The sequence below is a fragment of the Papio anubis genome, chromosome 2 (assembly GCF_008728515.1).
Source record: "Papio anubis isolate 15944 chromosome 2, Panubis1.0, whole genome shotgun sequence".
In the NCBI taxonomy this organism is placed as follows: Eukaryota; Metazoa; Chordata; class Mammalia; order Primates; family Cercopithecidae; genus Papio; species Papio anubis.
The window spans coordinates 27,101,108-27,127,253 of NC_044977.1; the positions used below are offsets into that span (position 1 = coordinate 27,101,108).

At 38.1% G+C, this 26,146-nt stretch overlaps 1 protein-coding gene across 1 annotated transcript; it reads left to right on the forward strand.

Annotated features, from left to right (window-relative positions):
• Positions 1–24,390: 24,390 nt before the first annotated feature.
• On the forward strand, positions 24,391–25,828 carry CCDC54 (coiled-coil domain containing 54). Its single transcript, XM_003893886.5, has one exon. It carries the CDS (start codon positions 24,781–24,783, stop codon positions 25,765–25,767), a length of 987 nt encoding a protein of 328 aa, XP_003893935.1. The 5' UTR covers positions 24,391–24,780; the 3' UTR covers positions 25,768–25,828.
• The last annotated feature ends 318 nt before the right edge of the window (positions 25,829–26,146 follow it).

The following is a 26,146-nucleotide window of genomic DNA, read 5'->3' on the forward strand; positions in this document are numbered from 1 at the left end:
TTACTTTTTTCTTCTTTCTTACTTTAAATAATTGACTATTTTAGTTATATACTCTTTACTTTTTTTTATTACCGTGAGAGATGAAAACCTGGATTCTTCATTTATGAAAGACTAGCATAATTTAGTCCTTATATTTCTTCCAAGACAGTTCAAGAACCTTCGAATATGTAACCTCAGTTTATCATTCTTTAGATTTATATGGCATTGTTGTCATATATTTTGACGCTATATGTTTTAAATTCCAAATATGATATTATTATTATCATTCTTAATTTGAACAGTCAATATTTAGATCCTTTTTGCTGTTCTTTCTCTTGCATCTCCACACTTTTCTGTCTAGTTTTCTGTCTAGTTGCCTGTCTAGAACTATCCATTTACCCTTTCTTACTGAAGAACATGCCTTAGTATTTCTTTCAGTGTAGATTTTCAGGTGATAAATTCTTGCAGTTTTTGGTTGTGTGGAAAACACTTTTATTTCACCTTTATTGATGAAGAATGTTTTTATTGAAAATAGAATTTTAAAAAATATATATATGTATAAAGAAAAAAAAGAAAATACAATTTTAGATTGGCACTTATTTTCTTTCAGCCTTTATTTTATTGGGTTTGAATTTTCATTGCTTCTATTAACTAATTGACTATTTTTTTTTCTTCTAACATATATATTTGAAATGAAACATTTCTCTCAACATACCTTTAGCTACATATTATGAGTTTTGAAGGTTAATCTTATTTTAATTTCTGTAGAGTTACAAAGATTTTCTTCCTGGCTGCTTTTAAGCATTTTTCTATCTTTGTAGTTCTGCAACTTTACTATGATATACTTATGTGTGATTTTGCTTTTATTTACCCTGTTTGTTTCATAAAGCACCTTGAAGCTATGGCTTTAAATCAACTTGTCAAACCAAGGCCCGTGGGCTGCATGCAGCCAAGGACATCTTTGAATGTGGCCTAACACAAACTCATAAACTTTCTTAAAACATTTTGATATAAATATACATATTTTTTTTGCAATTTTTTTAAAGCTCATTAGCTATCATTTGTGATAGTGTATTTTATGTGTGGCTCAAGACAATTCTTCCAATGTGACCCAGGGAAGCCAAAAGATTGGACACCTCTATTTTAAATCTCATCCTTTTTGGAAAATTTTAAGTCCATTATTATTTTAAATACACTTCTGCCTTATTTTCTTTCTACTCTTCTCCAGGACTCTAATTATTCACATGTTAGTTGTGACTCACATATTCCCTAAACTTAGGCTATTTTATCTATTTTCTGTCTTAAAAATATATTTTCTCTGAGCTATCTTCTAAATGTTAGTCCAAACTGCACCATTTTGTAAGCTCCCTGCTATTTTGCAGACCTTGGTCAAAGTGAAACATTTCATGGGGGTTTGGGCCATGAGAAACCTCCTGTCTAACGACCTGACCGTGTCGCAAGGCGGAAAAAGACCCAACTAAGGAAACATCCCTATCATATCTTGCTGGACAAAGATCCAGGAACACCATGACGACATCCCACCGGAACAAGGGCCAGAACCGCCTCATCATTGAAACACCTTTTCAATATCCTGCCAGACAGCAAGACACACTGGTCAGATCCCTCCTGCCCATACTTGCAACTACCCCTAGCCTGTAAACAGTGGTGGGCTCTGGCATTAGGCTGGTCCCCCACTTCTGTAGATTTTATGCTGGACATGAAGCCTGCATTTGCTGCTGAGTGTCCTCTTTCTGTGTGTGTTTGTGTGTGTGTGTGTGTGTGTGTGTCTTTAACCCTCGCCATCCCTTCGAAAACTAACACTAATTCATTAATCTTCTCTTCTGTCGGATCTCATGTGATAGTAAACTCATCATTTAGTCTTCAGTTTCAGGTTTTTGTTTATTTGTTTCATTCCAGGATTTTCATTTACTTTTTTGTTGAAATTATCTTGAACATTATTAGCATAGTGTCTTTAAAATCTGTGTCTGGTACTTCCATTTTCTGGATCCCCTAGAATCCCCTAGGTAATGGGGTTCTTCCATCATCTGTTGTTTCTCTTGGATTTTGATCATATTGTTTGATTTATTTATGTGTCCTTTTGAATTGAGTGCCAGATAGTATATATAAAACATTTTAGAATTTAATTTAGGCTATATTATCTTTCCTTAGAGAAAATTTATATCACCTTCGGCAAGTGATTAAGGGCTCTATCTGGAATCACCTTAATCCAGTTTGAGAAGCCGAGATTATGCAAACTAGGTTTCAGTTCCTTCGAGGACTTCATTTACAGTTAATCACTTCTAGAATGAGCTGTTCAGGATTCCAACCCAAAGCATGAGGATTCTACCACTTTTCAAACTTTCTTGACATGCCCTCGTCTACAATATTTAGGAGGAGAGGAAACTGGGGCCTAAATTGAACATGGTATTATCCAGAGAAAAATTAAATTAAAATTATTTCTTCTAAGACTCAGCTAGTACTACAGACTTGAGAACACTCTGGCCCATTCTAGGATCCCCAGATTAATGTGGGGATTTTAGCATCAACAACTCAACCTTGTTGCATGCCTAAGGCTTAGTCTCCTTGCCTTAGCTCTGTCACTGGCATTATAATCAGGGTAGCCTTGCTTTTCACAAGAGTTTACTCATTGCTCTGGTTTTACGTTACAGATTGTATTTTTTGTATTCTTCCTTCTGTGTTTGTGTGTTTTGTACTGCTGAAGATTTTCCCTTCTTCCTTTCTTGCCCAGTGATGCAAGAAAAATTTCTTAATGCAGGATTTATGCAAAATCTTCTTACAGTGACAGTTTCAGAAGTGAAAATCCCTGCTTACTTGTTTCCAAGTTATCATTTTGTAAGATTTTTAGAGAAAGATAACATTCTGAGAATACTTAACATACTGAAGTCAAGTTTAGGCTTAGTACTCTTATGGAAAAACTATACAGTGAAAAAACATGCTTCTGCTAATTACAAATGCATCTTTTTTGAAATGCTTTATAAGATAAATAAAATTATTAATCTCTTATTTTCCTCACTATGTTATAGTTGCTTTATTGGTGACTAATAAGTCTCAGGTGAGTCAATGATATAACATTAGACTATCACATAGTGATCAGTAGGTACTCAAGACAACCTCTTATTTAAACCTCAAACTCTGGCTTCACCAGAAAGATCTGCACAATGGCAGTCATCCCAGTTTTCCTATTCATAAGCTTCAGACCTGCCTGTATACCCTGCTAGCTGACTCTACGTGAATGGGAGCTTTCAGTAGATGTTGAGAGAATATGAAAGCTGGAGAACTAGACTGAAATCTATTGAATAATTGGAATAAATTACCAATTTTTTAAGTTGCAGTGAAATAATTTGTATTTTTTTTTTTTCAGATTAAACATATCCACAATTTGGGAAGTCAAGGCCTCCCAAATTTGGGAGGATTGCTTGAGCCCAGGAGTTTGAGGATGCTGTGAGCCATGATTGCACCACTGCACTCCAGCCTGGGAGACAGAGCAAGGCCCTATCTCAAAACGAAAAATAAAAAACATATCCAGAGAGTTGTAGTATGTTAAGAAAAGAGAGAGGTATTCCAATGTCCTGGCAGCACAGTTCCAAATGGCTTACTTCTGCCTAATCATTCAGATGTTAACTACAAAAATAGTACTAGTGTGTGATAAATTATGGATAAAAAGGTGGCATAGGGCAGGCTCTGATCAGACTGACCTTTATGCTTAAATCTCAATTCACGTAGTTATAGGCAATCAAATTTTGGGTGAATTTCTTAACTTCCTTAGTTTTCCACTTCCTCAGCAAAATGTTACTACTTGCCTCATATGATGATGAGTTTTTCAGATATGACAAGTTCCTAAAATATAGTAAGGATTCAGGAGATTTTTATCAAGTTATTTCTTTTACTAGGTTTTTTTTTTCTTGTCCAGGAAGAGTAATAGTGTTCTGAGGGTCAGTTCTCTAGCCAAGCTCCAAAATAGACCTCATGGCTTATAAGGCAACATGAAAAAATATAAGCTGGTGCTTAATTCATGTTTTGTCTAAACCGAGTAAAGCCTAAATAGCCAACAGAAATAATGAAAAGCAAATAGGATGTTCAAGAGTCTTCGTTATAATCATATATGATATTTTTATTTCAAAATGCATAATGTAGGCCGAGCGTGGTGGCTCACACCTGTAATCTCAGCACTCTGGGGGGCTGAGGCAGGCAGATCACTTGAGGTCAAGAGTTCAAGACCAGCCTTACCAACAGGGTAAAACTCCATCTCTAGTAAAAATACAAAAATTAGCCCGGCTTGGTGGTGGTAGGCGCCTTTAATCCCACCTACTTGGGAGGCTGAGGCAGGAGAATCACTTGAACCCAGGAGGTGGAGGTTGCAATGAGCCGAGACCACACCACTGCACTCCAGCCTGGGCAAGTGACGGAGCGAGACTCCATCTCAAATAAATAAAATAAAACAAAATAAAATAAAATAAAATGCATAAGTCTAAACCTAACAGTAATTAAACATAAAAGAATTATTAGTACTGTTGGAGGATATAAGTAATAAATTTTAAAAAGAGATAAATGGCTATTAAACAGAGCAATTAAACGTTTGAGGATTAGGAAACAGAGGCATCTATAAAAGTGGCTCCAAAAAATTTATACTGAAATAGTTAATATCTAAAATAATGGAACTTTAAGAAAGTATGCATATGTTATTAGAAAATATCCAGGCTGGGCGCGGTGGCTCAAGCCTGTAATCCCAGCACTTTGGGAGGCCGAGATGGGCGGATCACGAGGTCAGGAGATCAAGACCATCCTGGCTAACACGGTGAAACCCTGTCTCTACTAAAAAATACAAAAAAAAAAAAAAAAACCTAGCAGGGCGAGGTGGCGGGCACCTGTAGTCCCAGCTACTCGGGAGGCTGAGGCAGGAGAATGGCGTAAACCCAGGAGGCGGAGCTTGCAGTGAGCTGAGATCCGGCCACTGCACTCCAGCCTGGGCGACAGAGCGAGACTCCGTCTCAAAAAAAAAAAAAGAAGATATCCAAAGCGGGAATTCAGATATCTAACCACCTAAAATATCTTGTTGTACCGAAAAGAATCACTTTTCCCTTAATTCATAGTCACACTTAGCAGTTATTTGTACATTTTTAATATTTAATATATTTTTAATTAAAATAATATATTAATATGTTGTTTGATCAGTATTTACTGAGCATTTAACTACCAGCAATTACCGTTCTGGCTCCGTAAAATACAAAACAGCACGGGTCATGGTTTTTGCCCTCAAGCAAAGACATACATTATAATATGATTTTAATTGACTGTATAAAAAGCTGTGTGATCATACGGCCATTCAAGACACAGCATATATCAAGAGTATAAAAACTGAGAAAGAAGACACATCTGGAAAGATCAAGTTAAAAAGACCTGAACTACATTGCTATTCAAAAGTGTAAAGACCTTTCTGTGGTTTTTCTAATCTACCCTAGCAAAAATAATAGATTACATGTATTGATTTCTGCCTAGTACATGGAACAGGCACTGTGTCAAATTCTTTAAATATCTTATCATTGTTTACAATAACCCTGTACGGTAGGCACTTTTAAAATCCCATTTTCTAGATAAAGGATTAAGAGATTGACTTGAGCTCATTCAGCTACCAAGTGGCAGAGCTAAAACTGAACTTAGAGCTGAACTTAGGCAGGCTATCGCAAGAAAAAGCACTTCACCACACACTATACTGCTTCATAAACATCCAAGCATACTGCACATTTGGTCCACTGCGAACGTGTCTCAGATAAACTGAAGTCGACACTTGCTGTTGTGTTCTTTGTAGTCTTACTTCATATCCTGCTGCTACATGAGCTCATGGTCTTTTTTTTTTTTTTTTTTTTGAGACGGAGTCTTGCTCTGTCGCCCAGGCTGGAGTGCAGTGGCCGGATCTCAGCTCACTGCAAGCTCCGCCTCCCGGGTTTACGCCATTCTCCTGCCTCAGCCTCCCGAGTAGCTGGGACTACAGGCGCCCGCCACGACGCCCGGCTAGTTTTTTGTATTTTTTAGTAGAGACGGGGTTTCACCATGTTAGCCAGGATGGTCTCGATCTCCCGACCTCGTGATCCGCCCGTCTCGGCCTCCCAAAGTGCTGGGATTACAGGCTTGAGCCACCGCGCCCGGCCGAGCTCATGGTCTTTATTTACAAGTTGCCCCAAAAGCTTCTACTCTCCTTTATTTCAAGGACTGAGTCTTATGTTTGTATCTGCATCTGTTCTAACACATATTTTAGCATGTGATAAATTTTAATGTAGTTCTTACTATATGCCGAGCCCTAAGAATACACTGGTGAATCTGTGAATTTCTGCCATTTCTGCTTATTATTGAACTCAATCTCATGAGTGAAGTATCTGTAGCCACCAGTCTTATTCTGGTTAACTTAAAATTAAGACATTTAAAACATACATATTGAACTCAAACTACGTACATGGCATTGATTTAGATTCTGTGATGGATATAAGAAGTTTAAGACACAGTCCCTGTTCTCCACAAGTGTATACTTCAGCTGCATCCAATATAAAACAAATACGTAAAAGGTAAATAATTCAAGAGTTCTATTTCTACACAAGAGAATAAAACCAAGCTCATCACAGGGTGTTACATGATGATGAATTTGTTAGGATATTATAGAAAAAAAGAGGTTCTGTAGTAAAAAAATAATAATTTGGAGTTTCTAGATTATATATATATTCAAGTAGTTTTCTTCAATGCACAATTTCTCATCACCTTTATTATGGCAATGTACACTGCAATCTTGCAAGAGAGTTTCATTCTTTGTAATGTTTTCCACATTTGTTTTGAAAACTGCTATGGTCTGAATGTCTGTGTTCCCCCTAAAATTCATATGTTGAAATTATAACCCCCAAAGTGATGATACTAGGAGGTAGGGCCTTTGGGGAGGTGATTAGGGCTTGAGGCCTCTAATAATGGACTAATGCCCTTACAAAATAGGCCAAGGGAGCTTATTTGCCACTCGCACCATGTGAGGACACAAGACGAAGGGGTTTCTATGAACCACGTAACAGCCCCTTGCCAAATACCAAATCTGCTGGCACCTTAATCTTGGACTTCCTAGCCTCCAGAATTATAAGAAATAAATTCCTCTTGCTTATAAGATCCCCAGTCTAAGGCATATTGTTATAGCATCCCCAATAGACTAAGACACAAAGGAACACTGGTTTTATAAGATTTCATTGCTTCTGTGGAAAAAAAGTTGTCCACTATGGAAAACTTTTAAAGAATTGGTCAGGAAGTATCATTAAGTAAATAACATGCACGCAGCAGCCTCTATATTCCAAATTCATGGGCCGCATTTCCCATGGCAGTCTTGCACAAGAGTTGAGACACAGTCTCACAGTTTCCACCGAAGCACTCCACTAGTCACTCCCTATGAATTCAATATATGTGAAGAAACATTTTTGCCATCCTTGGAATGAGAAAATCAGTTGTACGAGTTTAAGGAGGAAGAAACCACTGTGATCTGAAATTAACCAGCTGCAAGGAGGAGGTAAATGTTGAACTGAGCTTTGAAATGTGAACAAGAAATTCCTTCATTAATTCTAAAACCCTAACTTTTTTTTAAACCTGGATGAAATTATTTGCTTACTTAGGCTTTCCTTAAGTTAGGTATTCAGGAGAAAGGAAGGTTAGGGAACAAAAACAGAAATAGATACATGGCCAACTATAATTAGGTTGGACAGAATTACTAAATATAGTAATTCATACATCAAAGAACTTATGAGAACTACAGAATAAGCACCTTTGGTGTGACCTGAGTTTCTCTTCGCAGGCCTCCCCAGCAGTTGTGTATTGGTAGAATAATATCAAAGGTCACATCTCCTATTTCCTGCCTCTTTTTCTCACCTCTATAGCAGACGTAAATCAGTTTCATGCAAAACAAGCCTCTGCAGCCATGCCCAATTATCTTTAGAGGTCCTGAAAGGGTATCTCGAAGTTTTCGCAAACAATCTTATGTTTAACCTGTGGCCTAATTTGCTATAGTCAAACACTGAGAGAAGTCAGGCAAAGTACTGATGTTCATGCCAATAGTCTTGTTTTTTGCTACTTCTCAAACTGCAAACACCGAAGATGCCTATATGGCATGGCCTCCACTGTAATTCTCTTGGAGCTAAAGTCCCTCTGTGTCACAAGAATAAGTTGCAAGAAGAATGACCCTGACATGATTTGGCTGTGTCCCCACCCAAATCTCATCTGAATTGTAGTTCCCATAATTCCGACATGTCTGGGAGAGACCCAGTGAGAGGTAATTGAATCAAGGGGGTGAGTCTTTCCCGTGCTGTTCACATGAGAGTGAATAAGTCTCACAAGATCTGATGGTTTTATAAGGGGAGTTCCCTTGCATATGCTCTTTGCCTGTTGCCATGTAAGATGTGACTTTGCTCCTCCTTCACCTTCTGCCATGATTGAGAGGCCTCCCCAGCCATGTGGAACTGTGAGTTAATTAAACCTCTTTCCTTATATATTACCCAGTCTCATGTATGTCTTTATTAGCAGCGTGAGAACAGACTAATACAGTCCCTCTCCCTACTTTGTGTCAACATGGCTGGACATGGTGGTTCATCCCTGCAATCCCAGCAATTTAGGAAGCCAAGGCAGGAAGATTGCTTCAGGCCAGAAGTTCATGACTAGCCTGGGCAACATAGGGAGACCTGGTATCTATAAGAATTTAAAAACTAGTTGATCATGGTGATGCACACCTGTATTCCCAGCTACTCAGGAGGCTGAGAGAGGAGAATTGCTTGAGACCAGGAATTCAAGGCTGTAGTGAACTATGATCATACCATTGCACTCCAGCCTGGGCAAGAGAGAGAGACCCTGTCTTAAAGAAAAGAAAAAAAAAAAAAGACAGGATTATTACTCTGCTTTTTGCTCCTCACCTTCCAAAGTCACTAATGAAAATATTTCCTTCGGCCTCTGTTTGGAGAACCTTGCTGGAAGTCAGTTCCCCAGGGGTCTCTCACATTTCTGCACATCTTGTGAGCAGAGGCTCTGGCTAACTTTGTTCTGAATTATTGTTTTAGTGATGTTTGTATGGCCAACAGCTCTACTCTGGAAAATAAAGTGTCTTTCCCTGGAACAGAGGGCAGATTTGTGCAGGCTTCACCTAGCCCTTTTGCATCTCCTTCTGGGAACTGGAGCAAGTGGAATCAATTCAAACATGCTGACTACTATGCCATGAATAATAAAGCCCTTTGTCTCTGACCCAGGAGTCTCATGTCTTCTGCCAGCATCCACAAAACTGTGGCAAGCTAACTTGTTAGGATGTTTCACAGTTATTGACACACCTTTCATTACAGGATTCAGACAGAAGTTCATGACAAGAACCGCTATCTACAACAGACACTGTTGTCCTTGGCTACTCTTCCTGGGTATTCCCCAACTAGTCAGAGAAGAGTGGGGTACTAGGGCCTGGCCATTTCTGCTTACTAGTGGGCTCAATCTCATGGACAATCTTTGCTTCAAAGCTCCCTGTTGGATTTTCTGAGACTTTGTCTAATCTGTGGGCATTCCCTGCCCAATACAATTCCTCCGCCTTTTATATTTCATAGGTGTTATCTCTAATAAAACTGCTTGTACTCCCAACTCTGTCTCAATATCTGCTTCCCATAGAACCCAACTGACATGCCTAGTCTCCAGCTATTGACTCCAACTGACATGCCATAGTCTCCAGCTATAGACTCCAAAACAAAACTTTCTTCCTTCTCTGAAAGCATGCCATTTGAATAAATTTATATACATTAACACCTCATATGCATACCCAGTTTCTCCCAACATGACTAGACATGTTATAATAAATTCCAGTTTAGGCCCAAGTTGGAAATTCCATTGAATAGAAAATGCACAATGTAGCTTTCTGTGCTAAAAATGATTATGTTAGTATACATTAGGTTCATGAAACCCTCGTTTAAGATAAAGGATTAACATGTATAGTGCATTTATGTAAGATTAGAAAACTACTCTTAAATTAGATGTTTATAGTAAATTAATATGTGCTATATTTTAAGTCTAAGATGTCATTAACTGCAAGCATGCTATTAAGTATTTATTAAAAAAAAAAAAGCATCACCAACTAATATATAACATAATACTAAGATGCCATCTATTGTAAGACAAATTTCAATTTCAGGGATACGAAAATGTGCAAAAACACACATCTTAGAGTTAATGAAATGCAGTATTAGATGACACGGGAGTTTTCCTGGACTCAGATTATTTGTACATTTCTAAAACCTAAGCACACATTATTAAAGGAAGAATCTCCAACTCCTGAATTATTTTGCTTACCACGTGGCAATTCATAATTAAATAGATAATATTTAATTTAAATTAATAACCAAGTATTGGACAGCAATCAAGTGAATTTGTCAAAAAGCTTCAAGCTTACTAAGCATATAAAAGTAGGCTTACACTGTGGAAATGGAATGTAATTGAGTAACATTAATACAACAGCATGGTTTTTTAAAAAAAATTCAATAATCTAAAAATTAATCAGGCCAGGAGTGTCGACTCATACTGTAATCCCAGCACTTTGGGAGGCTGAGGCAGGAGGATTGCATTTAGGCCAGGAGTTCAAAACCAGCCAGGACAACATAATGAGGCTCTCTCTCTATTAAAAAAATAAAATAAAAAATAGCCAGGTGTGAGGGCATGCAGCTGTAGTCCTAGCTATCCATTAGACTGAGGTGGAAGGATCACTTGAGCCCAGGAGTTTCAGACTGCAGGCTGCATTGAGCCATGATCTCACACTGCACTCCAGCTTGGGTAACCAAGTGAGATGCTATTTCTAGATAAATAAATATTTTAAAAATAAATAAATAAAAATTAATTAAATCTACCTTCTGACTCATAAGATGTGCTTCTTCTAATATTGGAATTAGAATGGAATTAACATATCATTAAGCCTCATCTCATCATTTTTCTGAAGATCACCATGAAGCACAGGGGGTGGGGTATATTTCCTTCCAGGTAGTTAATGACAAGGCAGAACCAGAACTTTCTGCTGATGAACCCAGGGCTCTCTCTGCTACCTCATCATGCCAGACTCCAGGCCATCATACTTACACCGAACAAGACTTGAAGGCTGTTCAGAGAGAAAGAATCTCCCTCCCTTAGTACAGAGAAGAATGGTTACTTCATTGCCACAAGTCACGTGGAAGCAAACAAATAGTGTAGACCCAGAACGGAAAGAGAGAGAGAGGGAGGGAGGGAGAGAGAGACAGAGAGAGAGAGAGAGAGAGAGAGAGAGAGAGAGAGAATACACCTTACTTTGATTTATTTCTTTTTCTTCTTCTTAAACCATGACCCTGCTAGGAGGTTATTGGCACCTGCCAGTTCTGAGAAAGAGGTGAATGGTTAGAGCTGGGGATTTATAGACTGAGTGTAGGAAGCAGCTTCCTTCTCCCACAGCACATCTCCAGGAAGAACCAACTGTGATGGAGCTATTGGGAAATTGGAGAGATGATGAAGAGTCAGAACCAACTTCAATCTACATCTTCCAACCCTGACACCTAGGGCTTGTGAGCACTTGGAAACATAAAATTTGGCTATTCTGTAAGAATAGTAAATGAACTGGCTGGGTGCGGTGGCTCACACCTGTAATCCCAGCACCTTGGGAGGCTAAGGCGGGCAGATCACTTGAGTTCGGAACTTCAAGACCAGCCTGGCCAACATCGTGAAACCCTGTCTTTATTACAAATACAAAAATTTGCCAGGTGTGGTGATGCATGCCTGTAATCTCAGCTACTTGGGAGGCTGAGGCAGGAGAATCACTTGAACCCAGGAGATGAAATTTACAGTAAGCCGAGATCGTGCCACTGCACTCCAGCCTGGGAGAGGTGACAAAGTGAGACTCTTGTCTAAAAAAGAAAAAAAAAAAAAAAAAAGAAAGAAAGAAAAGAAACTAAAAAAGTTTGGTGAAATCTTGTTTTACGTTCAAGACAAATAAAAAAGAAATTTTCAATGATGAAGACCTCAAAAGCAAATGAGACAAAACCAAAAATAGACAAATGGGACTTAATTAAACTAAAATATTTCTGACAGTAAAAGAAATAATCAAGAGTGAAGAGACAACACACAGAATGGGAGAAAATATTTGCAAACTACACATTTGATAAAGGACTAATATATTCAAAATCTATCAGAAACTCAAACAACTCAACAACAACAAAAAAACAACAAAATAACTCCATTAAAAAGTGGGCAAAGCATATGAACAGACATTCCTCAAAAGAGGATAGACAAATGGCCAAAAAGCATATGAAAAAGTGCTCAGCTACATTAATCATCAGAGAAATGCAAATCAAAACCACACTGAGATACTGTCTTACACCAGCACTTGTATCCCCTAAATCTATACAAATGAAAATTAAATTTAAAAGTCAAAAATCACAGGTGTTGGTAAGAATGTGGAGAAAAGGGAATGCTTATACACTGTTGATGGGAATGTAAATTAGCACAACCTCCATGGAAAACAGGATGGAGATTTCTCAAACAACTAAAAATAGAACTATCATTCAATCCAGCAATCCCCACTACTGGGTTTCTACCCAAAGGAAAAGATCATTATATTAAAAAAATACCTATACCCATATGTTTATCACAGCATTCGGTTGGTGCAAAAGTAATTGCGGTTTTTGCCATTGAAAGTAATGGCAAAAACCGCAATTACTTTTGCACCAACTTAATACTATTCACATTAGCAAAGATGCAATCAATCAACCTAAGTGCCCATCAATGGATGATTGAATAAAGAAAGTGTGGTTTTTATACACAATGAAATACTACCAGCCATAAAAAAAGAATAAACTTCTGTCTTCTGCAGCAATGTGGATGGAACTGAAGGCCATCATCTTAAGTGAAGTAACTCAGAAAGTCAAATATTGCATGTTCTCACTTTTAAGTGGGAGCTAAATAATGTGTACACGTGGGCATAGAGAGTGGAATAACAGACACTGGGGAAGAGGAAGGGTGGGAGGATGGGAGGGGAATAAGGGATGAGAAATTACTTAATGGGTACAACGTACAATACTCTTCGGGCAATGGCTACATGTTATACTCAAGTAACACAATTGCACTTGTACCCCCTAAATCTAAAAAAAAAAAAATTTAAAGAAAGTTTAAGGTTGTGTTTAAACATTTCTTCTTCTCTCTTTCTGTATTCAGTTTAGACTAGTCTGGCAGCATGAGCCACCTACCAGCCTCTCACTCTCTCTCCTCTGAACTGGGGTCAGTTGATTCCACAGGACAGTGGGGACGTCACCAAGAGATCCAGTTGGCAGCTGGCTTCTGGCTTTCTCTCCTTCTTCGAGCAATATTAACAATTTTAAAAGGAAATTCCCTCATATAGAAACTATAACTAGATTTTACAGGATCAAAATGGCAATGGTTAAATTAAAAATAAAGAGACATTTAGAGAATAAACAGAAGGAGAAAAGATGAGGTCACCAATAACACTTGTTTCTTCTTCCCATCTTTTTAATTCCTCCATCTTGGACAGCAAAATGCTTGGTTGCTAAGTTTACTAATTCATAAAGAATGCTCTTTTTCTGACACAGCACCAAGTACAGCATAGACCATTGATTAAACATTTATTGAATGCTTATGATGGGCCAGTACTGAACTATTTCTCAAATACATTTTCTCATTTAGTTTAATCCCCTCGGAAACTTTATGAAATACTATGATTCCTCTTTCACAGATAAGAGCATACAAAATTTTAGAAACTGATCAAAATGCCTCTATCTGCTAATTCTCATAATGCCATTTTTAAAAAGCGGCTCAGTATGGTTTTCCCATGTTTGCAGTGAAAAGAAAAAAGAAAAGATGTACAGTCAGGTCAAAATTATAAACTCTGTACCTAAAATCAAAATTTCAAATTCATAGGCTTCTCACCAAATGTAGTTCATTCTAAATAGAATTTACTTGGGGCTACTCCAAAGCCGCAGGCTGAGTAATACCATCCAAATTTGCAATTATTACAAATTAGTCTGTTTTGTTGAGTGTATGAAAAGGTGAGTACATTATGCTATTATTCTGCTCCCAATTTCTACAATAATTGAAATAGTCAGAAGAGTACAGTAGATCAGAGATCAAAATATCACCCTTATGATGGATGGAGCATAGAAGTGTGACAACCGTAATCTTCCTAATATGCAATCTCAGAATTGGATTGAATCTCAAGATTTCTCCCTGTGCCTCCCCAAACCCCACTCCTGATCTTTAGGGGCACAGTCTGCCCTTATCCAGCTGATGGCATGGAGGACAGAATGAAGAATAAAGAGTGCCCTTGGCAGGCAGGCAAATCCCAAAGACAAAGGAAAGGAGGAAGAAGCTGAGCTATGCATGCCCAGTTCCACAGTCCAATCTCACAACCAGTAAAGGCACTCCCCTCTGAGGGGGTGGAGACAGGGAAGAAGTGATATGCTAGTTCTTATCCCTCCTTGTGGAAACTCCAAGTCCCAAAACACAGGTATCACCATCCTACCCACTCACCCTGCCCCACATATATCCTGTGTGACTAGACTGTGATCTACTCGATCCTCTTCATTTGGGGCATGTTGGGCCTCAGGCACTTCACAACGTGATTATTTTATTCCTAACAGTTAGTAGGGAATAAAACATAAAATGACATAGTTCTGCTGTGGGTAAGCTCAAGGTTTTATGAAGGAAAAACTTCACTGTCACTTGCATTATATATGTAAAATACACAGATAATATGTATAGATATACAAATTCTATATCTAAAGAGGAAGAAAAATGCCCAGTGGTGACACAGCATTAAATGAATTAATAGCTAAGGGTTTTATTTACATCTCAGAATAATGGAAAGCCACAAGCTGATTCACTGCACCACAGTGATGACTCAGCAGGTTGGTAGGAAGAGGAAGGAGTAGGCCAAAAAAGGGGTGGGGGAGGTGAAGCAGGTTCTGCGTTTGATAACAACAGCCCCGCTTTTTAAATGCTTCTGAAAGAGGAGAGGGAAAAAGTCAAAATTAACAATAACTTTGTTGTCCCACAAAGCCTCTCCTTCTTCCCTATCCACTCTAGGAAATTAGGAAAGCGCACGCTGGAGGAGTCCATTGAAAATGTCGGCTCTTCCACTGCTGTGGGCAGTTTAGGTCCAGCGGTTAACTTCTCAGATTTGGAATCTTCACTACCAAGTTCCATTTCTAAATGCCATTAGAATTTCATGATAAAATACTGGATATAACATTTCTGTTATTACTTAGTTCCTTAGCAATAAAATCAAGACATTTAATGTTGCAAATCTGACCCTAAACAACTCTTAAAAACATTTGCTATGCTCCCAACTGACCGCAAAAATATCTAGCCCAGCCTCCAACATTCATCTCAGTCACTTTGTATCAGAGGCGCACACCGAATTCCCTCCCTGAGTTTATGTCATTTCTCTTGGTTCAAATTCCTCGCTAGAAATGGAGCACAAAACACTATATATTTATTGACAGCCTGGTGGCTCGTAGCTTGCACCAAGCTAGTTTGTTTAGAAGAACAAACTAAATAGGGTCCTTGACTTCATGGCGTGTACAGCACAAAAGACCTTTCTGACTTTCACCTGTCCAGACCTCAGCTGCTCTCAGGGATTTCATTCCCAAGCCAATACATTCCATTGGGATCTCCCTCCTTTGTTCCTCAGATAATCAACTGCCTGCATTCTCAGCACTTCACATATTCTAAGTTCTTGAATTAAACCACCTAAAGACTCCAGCTCCTTCAAATCAAAAACACTCATAAAGGGATCCTGAAGCTGGAATAATGTTTGGTCCTCCTTCTCTTATTGTCAGGATTTTAACCTGGGTTATATCTTACAGTGTCCATAAAGGACTTTGAGGATTAGGGTGGGAGAGGTCTGTGTATCTATCCCCTGATGAACTTATGTGCAAATTTGTGTGTGTATGCTAATATTCTGTATTAGTCCATTCTTGCACTGCTATAAAGAAATGCCTGAGGCTGTGTAATTTAAAAAGAAAAGAGGTTTAGTTGACTCACTGTGCCACAGGCTGTACAGGTAACATGGCTGGGGAGGCCTCAGGAAACTTTCAATCATGGCTGAGGGCAAAGGGGAAGCGGGCACGTGTTACATGGCAGGAGCAGAAGAAAGAAAGAGAGGGGAGAGGAGAGGTGCTACACACATTTAAACAACCAGATCTTGTGACAAATCACTACCTCAAGGACAAGGGGAAAATCCAGCTCCATGATCCAATCAGCTCCCAGTTCCCACCATGTCCCACCTCCAACATTGAGGATTACAACGCGACAGGAGATTTGGGTGGAGACACAAATTCAAACCATATCAGTGCTGTTTTCTGAAAAAGCACACAAAGCTTTCATCGGATTCTCAAAGGAATGCTGGAACCCAGATCTTCTTCTTTACTAAGGTTTAAGCTATTATATCACTTTCTCAATCATTTGAATGAGCCTGGACATCCATTTGACTTCAGCTCTACTTTCTAACAACAAAGAACGTGATTTCCAGCAATATGTTCTTATTTTTAAGTGTCATTTAAAAATGTAAACGTAAAGTTCAATGGAAGTTACAACAGAAATTTTGCCTATCTTAATACGTAAATTGCCCAAGGGCTCAGACCAGCTTCGTTTCATCTTATACTACATGGTGGAGGAGAAACTTAGGCACTTAAATAGAATGAGTGGTAATTAAGTCTCACAAGTTACAGTGAGAATTGTAGCCATTAGTGCCAAACACTGAAGCTGAAAATTATTGAAATATGTATTTAATAGAACTGTCTTGTCGCTCTACTTTTTTTTTGAGACAAAGTTTTGTTCTGTTGCCCAGGATGGACTGCAGTGGTATAATCTCGGCTCACTGCACCCTCTGCCTCCCAGGTTCAAGCTATTCTTGTGCCCCAGCCTCCCGAATAGCTGGGATTACAGGCACGTGCCACCACGCCCAGCAAATTTTTAGATTTTTAGTAGAGACAGGGTCTCACATGTTGGCCAGGCCAATCTTGAACTCCTGACCTTAAGGGATCCGCCTGTCTTGTCCTCCCAATCATTCTACTTTTTTGTTATTGTATACTTACATTACTTTAAGACTACAAGAAAGAGACTCAAATTTCCAGAAAGAGATATACTCACCTCCCAGCAACAAATAAAATTCTCAATCTTACGGTTAAACACCTTTTATATTCAAGTTGGCTTTTGGCAGAATAGAAACAGCTGCAGCAGCAGTACACATTTCTAGTGGGGGAGCCTTCAATAAATATTTAAAACAATGAATAAATATTTTCTCCTCAGATTATCATAGTTATAGTTATAAAAACCTAGGTAGAGAAAGAAGAAAAAAAAAACCCACTTCATTTTATAATTGCCTTTTGGGCATTTTCTATTTTGTGTGTAATCATAGTGCACAAGCAGAAGGAATACATCTGGCAAGTTAAATAAGATCTTTGTAATCCAAACCCATGCAGGAAAAAGGATGCCTGTAGCTTTAAACACAGAAAGGAAATGATTCCAAAATCAAACTGCTGAAGAAAAAACACTGCCAAAACAGTGCATAATAAGAAGTTTACAGTTCTTAAATAAGAGGGATAATGTAAAATTTAAAATTAGGTATAATAAACATTTTCATGTTAATTCTGTGACCCCCCCCTTCAGTGTCAACATATGGCAATACTGCTGTTCTCATTGTATAGATGGAATGAAATGGAAAAATAATACACCCAAGATAGAGAGGGCACTAACAACAGAAAATAAAATACAGTCAAGGGATAAATACACATTTACTTCACAGAGATATGGCTGCAAATTCCCTTGGAAACATAAAATGCCATCATAATACATGTCTCTCAAGGTGGGCACTATTAGGAAAAGCCAGTGCAATGTTTCATTTTATTACCTTTAAAATGTTGGAATAAGAAAGAAGATGGCTCCTTGGATTTTGTACTCCAAAGCACTACAAAGCATCAGGACAACTAAAAAGCCAAACAGGAAAACAGAATTTTTCTTAAAATTAAGGCTATACTAACATAGTAACATACCCAGAGATGACACCACGGCAAACTACACAGTATTAATAATTAGAATTGGGAAGACTAACATTCTCCAATTTTTACACTTTATGATTTCTGAATTTGTTCAAACTTAAATCCCCATTTCCAATGTGATCATTATTTATTCTCTAGCTTTTAATTTTTGGTTTCCTAAATGAAGAATACAATTCAGGAATAAGACAGTAAGTTGACACTGTGCTGCTCCCATCACATAATGGTTTCCCAAAAAGATCTGCTAAATGATATAAATTCAGTGAAACAAAGGTGTTTGAATAGACTAACTCACTGAATTTATTCACCAGTTCCATTAAAGGAAAGAGGTGAACGGCTAAGCGAAAACAAATCTCTTTCAGTTTCCCTTCCTTTTTCCAGACATTTATTTTTATGGCTGCATCAATTGTGCACATCGAGACTTATAAAGCACTATAAGAAGAGTGTCAATCATAAGCTAAAGGGAGCAGAGGTTTCAAGGTAGTATTTGAGAAGGGAAACCAAGAGGTGAAGTTGAGAATTACAGAAACTAGGCAACCTCATATAATAAATTACCAGGGAGAGCCAAGCGTAACAGAAAGAACTGGAGGAAGATGACAGGGAAGAGATATCACATAAAATACTAATGTGCCCCTAGGGTTATGGAACTAAATGGTGAAGGGTATGTTTAGATAAGCTAGAGAAAGTTCATTGTAAATTTGGAGTTCACAGTATAAGATGACAGAAATAAAGAGATAAGTGCCTGAGTATCTAAATTGATGACAAATGCATTCTCAGGCAATCCTACAGAGGTACGGGGAATACACTGATACCCTGTGGTTCTCTAGAGGCCTGAAAGACTTAATATGTTGCACAGGGGGTTCATATGCTATGTGCTTTAGTCACCTCTAGGACCAGAGCCATCAACACCACCCCTGTCACCATCATTACTGAGCTCGCTCTCTCCATTCCACAGCTGTTTCCAGGTATAGAATTACCTCCATCTCTCTCAATTTACTGCCACTTAACTGCTTCAAGTCTGTGGGGAGCAATTATTAAATCCTATCCCAAAATTGCTAATGATCTCCCAGGAACTGAGAAAAGTTATTCCCATTCTGAGTCAAACAGTGTGTCTCCTTGATACATAGAAATGGAAATAGGCCCATAGAAATAGGCTCAAGAGAGACCCAATCAATATCTTGACAATCATCCACAGGTGCATTCATTCATCCTTTTATTCAGTGAATAAAGATTTATTGAGCACTAACTATATGTTAGGCTTTGGGACATTGAGGATATGGAGTTAAAAAGCGAGTCTCCGGTGGTGCACACCTGCAGTCCCAGCTACTTGGGAGGCTGGGGCAGAGGATCGCTTGAGCCCAGGAATTTGAGTCCAGGCAGGGCAACACACTGAGACCCATCTCTAAAAACAACAACAACAACAAAAAACCCAAGTCTCTCCTCTCAAGGAATTCGGAATCTAGAGGGGAGATAGGCTCTCCAAGAATAGCAATACAATATGGGAATCATTGCTAGGTGGAGACCCAGATCTGTTGGAAGCACTGGGAAGCCTATAAGGAGAATCAGAAACGGGCAGGACAAGTGTAGTAGATGAATGAATGACTCCTAAAGGATGGGTAGAAATTTGCCCTGGCGATAAATAGATGAAATATTTTCCAGAAAGACCACACAATTTTAATTATAGTGAAAAAGTACATTATCATTGCCAAATATTATTTGAAAGTTATTCCATCATTTCTTCAAAGGTGTTCACCTCATTCTTTTGGCTTGTGATCTCATAGGATTTAAAAGTATCCTTATGAACATTTATTGGAACCGCATAGTGGATGCAGCCCTTTCCCTTACCCCATGTGTCACTCTCACCAGATGGCCTTATCAATGTCCCTGGGCTCCATCGCTTCCTTCAGCCTCAGACCTTGCCTACATTATGAACACTATGACTTTCCCCTGTTTCCCTGTCCTGGTCCGGTGCAACAGCTCTGATTTCAAGCCCATTCTCTTCTATTTCTCATGGCTAAAAAGAAAGAAGAGTCGAAGACGGCTTTCCCTTTGGGCCCTCGTAACTACTTAGCACGTGTAACAGGAGACTGAATTTGCACATTCTTATCCCCTTGAGTCAGCCCACCCTGATCAAATTGGTAAGACTTTCCTGGTTCCTGTTTCCTCAGTCTTTTATCCCACCCTACACATGACAGGTGATAGTCAGGTGGGAGGGTCCAGATTCTTGTGAACTTGGCCCCTAAACTTTGTGGGGGAAGTTAAAGACTCTCAATAAGTTTTTGTGGTCCCGACCCCTAAGGGAACATGAGTAATAGCAGATCACCACAGGTGTAACACAAACGTTATACATAATGCTCAGTTGCTAGCAGGATAGCTGTAACTATCCCACTCTCTCCTACTCAAAAAAAAAAAAAAAAAAAAAACATGTTTTAAAAAGACAGAGTGACTTCTATAGACATCATTTATATAGATAATCTAAACTCTGCCATAATTAATATATAGTTAGTGTACTCAAACACACGGCATTTAAAATATTGAATAATATTATGTATTATTAGAGCCATCTATCCAGTGGTTATTTTACTCCAGTCTGCCTGACGCCAGAGGTGGTGGGAAACCCTGTGCTAGGAGATAACGGGTTGATGTGTCGGCCTTGCTTGCTGCATTTTGGTTGTCTCTAATCAAAATGCTTTCCCTGCATGGTACATTGAGCAGCGAGGACCACACGCTTTGTGTCTTGGTCATATTGAAAGAGGGAGAAAGGCACAGTGAGAGATTGAGAGAGCAGGCAGAGCTAAAGCTGAAAACGGTTAACCATCTCCTTTCATCGGAAGAAGCGAAGTGAGAGACAGGTGGTAGGAAATGAGGAGGAAAGGCCTTGTAACTATTCGGCATCTTAATTCTCAAAACCAATCACTGAACTAGGTGCTGTTATTATCCCATTTTACAGGCTTGTGGGAGGTTAGAAACCTGCCTAAGAGCACAGTTAGTCACGGGACAGCCTTGAATCTTTCTGGCTCCAAACACCATTCCTGTGAAAGCCGGCCTCCTGGAGAACAGGTAGACTCAGGAAGTCTCCCACGCGGCTTCAGTCCACTGTGCTCTTTTATTCCTAAATGCCTCCATACCCCTGGCAGGAACCCGAAGAGCGGAAGTCAGTTTATTTCCCGTTATTCATTCACTTTCTGATTGCTCTCATAACTTCGCTCAAATCAACAGGCTTACCTCCTCCCGGTACAACTTTTCACCACCTGGCAAACCCCAGGTAGGCCAGGGCTCCCTTTATTGACATTACGAAGGAAGTAGTTAGAAACCCAGACAGGTTTATGTTTGTATCAGCCTATTAGATTTATTTGTTTTCTAAAAATAGTAAGCATACATTAGTATTTTAAGTTGAAAACTTTATTGTTTTTAATTCCAATCATTGTATTACTATGTCTACCACAGTAAGGAAAGTATAGCCTCCAAATACTCACTTTTATCTATACATTAGAGCTTGTTCAACTTCTAAAGTCTTCACAAATTTCTGTATCAAATGCTTTTGCTAAATAAAATAACCAATGAAAGCTTTAATTTTCTCATAATGCTAAGCAAACAAAATTTTAATAAAATAAGTCTTCTATAAATATATAGTATGATTTTGAAAATAAAATGTCTATCTTTTTCTGAGTTGTACTAAATATATATTTTAATCATGATTATGAGGCAGTAGAGGTAAAACACATGGACTCCGGAGCCAGAATTTAAGCATTTGAAATCTGACTCTGCCCATTTTTAAGCTCTATTACCTTAGCAAAGTTACTTGACTTCTCTGAACATAGTTATGTAAGCTAATATTTAGAATAGTATCTGGTATGCACCCAACAAGTCTTAGCTGTTATTAACCTGGAGGGAGTAATTACGACAAGCAGTCCCTCTAATTTAACTGGGAATTCTTGGAAAGTGAGAATACGTAATACACAAATTGCCTCCAAATGTAATGAAATTTTAATAATACTAAATCTAACAATTAATGAATATGGCATAGTACATTTCAGAGATGTTTCATTAAACATTTATTGTTTCAATCTTGCAGCTTTCAGTATTCTGAGCCATTTTTTGTTTGTTTGTTTTCTTCTTCTGGTCTTAAGTATTTTCATTGGCCCTTAAAAACTGTATAGGCCCTAAGCACTGTCTCTGTAGAACTCGATGGATAAAATGGCCTTAGCCAGAGTAAATGGGACGGCTGTGAACTCTAACCTTTCCAAGCCCACAATGCCATTCCTGTGATAGTCTGCCTCTTGGAGAACATTTTCCTCAGCAAGTGTTTGGAAAGGTTTCTAGACATTTTTGAAAGGTTACTAAACAGCATTTGAAAGATAGGAGAGTAAAGCAAAATCCCAGATATTATTGATGAGCCAAAATTTTAAAATTACTGCTGGCTAAGCTCAGTGTTTGTACCAAATCCTGTGCTGACACTGACCCTCCAATTCGGCACAAATAGAAGAAACAGTGATTTGGTAGAAGGTTGGAACTGGCATGGATCCAAGAGGGAATGTCCTTTTGATTAGAATGGGACTGCTCCTTGAGAGACATGTGAGTATCATGTCATTTTGATTCCAGAATGTTCAGTCTAATGTGTTTAGAGAATAAAATTAAGTTTTTACCTCTTATATAGTATATAAAATATATAAAGTATATAAAATGGGCCAAATATTATTCAATATTTCAAAGGGCTTGAATTTTAAGTACTGTTATGTAGAAAAACCTATAAGAAGAAACATGATAAATGGCTGATGTTATTTTTAAATTCTAAGGCAGTGGCTCTCAAAGTGTGGCATGCTTTGTGTCATGAGGCCACTCTGTATGTGTGACCATGAGGGCAACAATATTTCAAAATAATCCTAGGACACCGTTTGTCTTTTCCACTGTGCTTACATTTGCCTGTTGAAAATTACATTGCAAAAGCAATGGTGGGTAAAACTGTTGATACCTCAGCATGAACCACAGCAGGGGTACCACACTAACAGTGACTCAATCAGAAAAGGAAAAAAAATACAAGAAAAACCAGTTTCACTCAAGAATGTCCTCAATGAAGCAGTAAGACTTTTTAATCTTATTAGATCTCAACCCTTCAGTACATCTTTTTTCTATTATGTATGATATAATGGGAAGTAAGCATAAGTGTTCTGCAGCTTACCAAAGTATACTGGTTTTCATGAGAAAAAGTACGTAAGTATCTGAGTTGCAAATGTATGCTTTTTTCATGGAACACTATCTTTTCTTGAAAAAACAACTGATAACAAACTACAGTGTTCACAGTTGGGCATTTGGCAAGCATTTTTGCAAAAAATGGATGGAGGGAATCTGTCACTTCAAGGAAAACAATAAATCAGCTTAATACATTTCAAGATTTTCAAGCTAAAATTAGAATTTTGAAAATTTGCATTTGCCACCATGAGCTTGGCCTCTTCTCAATACTCAAAGGCTTTTCTGGTGAGATTGGTGGACATATTAATGAATATGATATTTTGATACTATATAATACAATGAGTCAACATTTGGAAGACCTACATAATTCAGTGAACCATTGTTTGTCAAATGACCAATACATGATATTATGCATCTATTCAAAATAAAAAAACAGACCAGTGACTATTAATATAACAAAGTACGAAAGTTCATTGATTTGGCCTAAAATGACACATTACAGCTAACTTCTAAAAAAAAATCATTTGTCAAATTTTCATAAAGTAGCAAAGAATGATATCCTCAATTATCTTAAAAGGCTATGAAAATACTCTCCCCTTTCCATTTATGTATCTCCATGAGGCTATTTTTTCTTCATATGCTTCAATCAAAACAATATGTCACAACAGATATAATGCAGAAGCAGATACGAGAATCTAGTTATCTTCTATTAATTCAAGTATTTAAGACATTTGAAGATATGCAAAACAATGCTACTCTTCTCATATTTTTTAGAAAACCAAATTATGTTTTATAAAAAATATATCATTTATGTTAACATGTAATGGGTTTTTAAATTTAAATTAATAAGTAAATATCTAAGACTTTCTTAGTTTTAATGTCTACTATAAAATGTAGGTAGATATAACCCAAATAAACAAAATCTGTGTGATCCTCAATAATTTTTCATTTTTATTTATTTTTATTTTTTTGAGATGGAGTCTCACACTGTCACCCAGACTAGAGTGCAGTAGTACTATCATGGCACACTATAGCCTCCACCCCCCCATGCTCAAGTGATCCTCCCACCTCAGCCTCCCAAGTAGCTGAGACTACAGGCATGCACCACCATGGCTGGCTAATTTTTTAATGTTTTGTAGCAACGGGTGTTTTCTATGTTGCTCAGGCTGCTCAACAATTTTTATGATTGAAAAAGAGCCCTATGACCAAACTTTTGAGAACTGCTGTAGTTAAATGTGTTTTTTCTAAGTCAGCAGTCATTGTGACATCAGCAGCAAGTCAATGATTACCATATGAAGGATTCCATGCAGTTGAGTATTATTTCACAGAGCTCTCCAGTTGGGCTGCTCTATAAGAAGCTAATCACCTAAGAGATTCTACTGCTGTGGCTGATGATTTCCACAGAGTGTTCTATGATGTTATCAGGAAAGGCATCCAACAAATAGTAAGAGAAAGACCATTTCATTCATACATTATTTCTTCCTGTGATTCTATGTTTTCCAACACCTTGCCTCTTGTTTCACCATGAAAGATGTACACACTTCACACCAAAAGGGTAAAAGCTGCTGCTAGGGAAATGTGGACTTCAAATGTCTCCAAGGTCAGACAGTCTTTTAAAAATGTTTACCACAAATGTAAGATTCGGCACCAAGATTCAACTAGATATCCAACTGTGACATCTGATGATTGTAATCAAGATGATGTTAGTTATGACGGAAAAATGAATCTTACAGTAGTGCTCCAAGATGTTAAAACTGCTCAAGTTGAACTTTTCAGCCAAATAACTGACATTGTCCATGCGATACCAAAAGTCCATGAAAAGACTGACTTGTATCAAAAACAGATGGAGGTCCTGGAAACCAGAATGAATGTTAATGAAGACAAACAATGCACAACAACTAAAGATATCCTCTCTATGAAAGAAGACATCAAGGCCTTAAAGAAGAAGGTGACAGAACTGGAAAAGCAGAATTCCTACTCCAGGATACATTGTTTAGAGATTCCGGAGGGAGAAAGGGGTGAAGAAATCACAGAACTGCTTTACAAACTCATACAACCAGCAACTCTGAAGAACACATTGGCCTCTACAGACAGGGAAATCTCTTCAGCAGAACCAGAGAAAGTGCCCAGTTATCCAAAGTCCACTGACCATCTTGAGAAAATAACAATTTCTCCCCAAATTAAAACTCTGAAGAAACGTAACCATCAAAATGCATCAAGGAACTTTAAAACAGCAAAGCCAAATATTTACATTTACCCAGACTTCAGTACATGGATCAAGCTAACTTTTGTTCATGGAGGAAAATGGACATTTTTCCTCAGTGCTACCAAGTTAGAAGAATTCATCCAGTGGCTTCTTTCTAGGCCAACCATTCTCCCTGAAGAACCCCAGGTCATAACCCAGAGATATTGTCCATTCACTGGGCTTATTTTGAGCTTGACCACAATCTGTCTCTCCATGTTCAACAATATTTACGGCTTTATTCGTTCCTTAAAAGAAGAGGTAACTCGACTATAGAGTTATGTTCTGTTTTGCTTGGTACAAAATAAATGTAACCTGGAGGCTCCAAGCATTTACACATTGGTGTGGTGGCTGTGAATTCTTCGGTAGTTTGCTCACTCTGGGCCCACTATCTGCAGAATTTCTCTGTCTACAGTAAGTTAAGGCACATGATCTAATTGAACTGTTGTAATTTGTTTTCTGTCAATGTTCTTGTTTTCTCAAAGGCAATTCATGAGGACTCATCCTGGGTCCATTTTCATAGATAATTGGAAACAAAGAATGAAAGAGTCAAGGGCAATGTGAAGTATGTTTGATGGCCTCCAAGTCAGTTTTGTATACACTTTGTCCTCATGGCCTTTGTGGATAAGATTTGTGATACCAGAAACATACTCTA

Excerpts from the sequence above, each read along its gene's own strand:
- CCDC54 (XM_003893886.5), top strand. The coding sequence starts at position 24,781 with ATGTACACACTTCACACCAAAAGGGTAAAAGCTGCTGCTAGGGAAATG.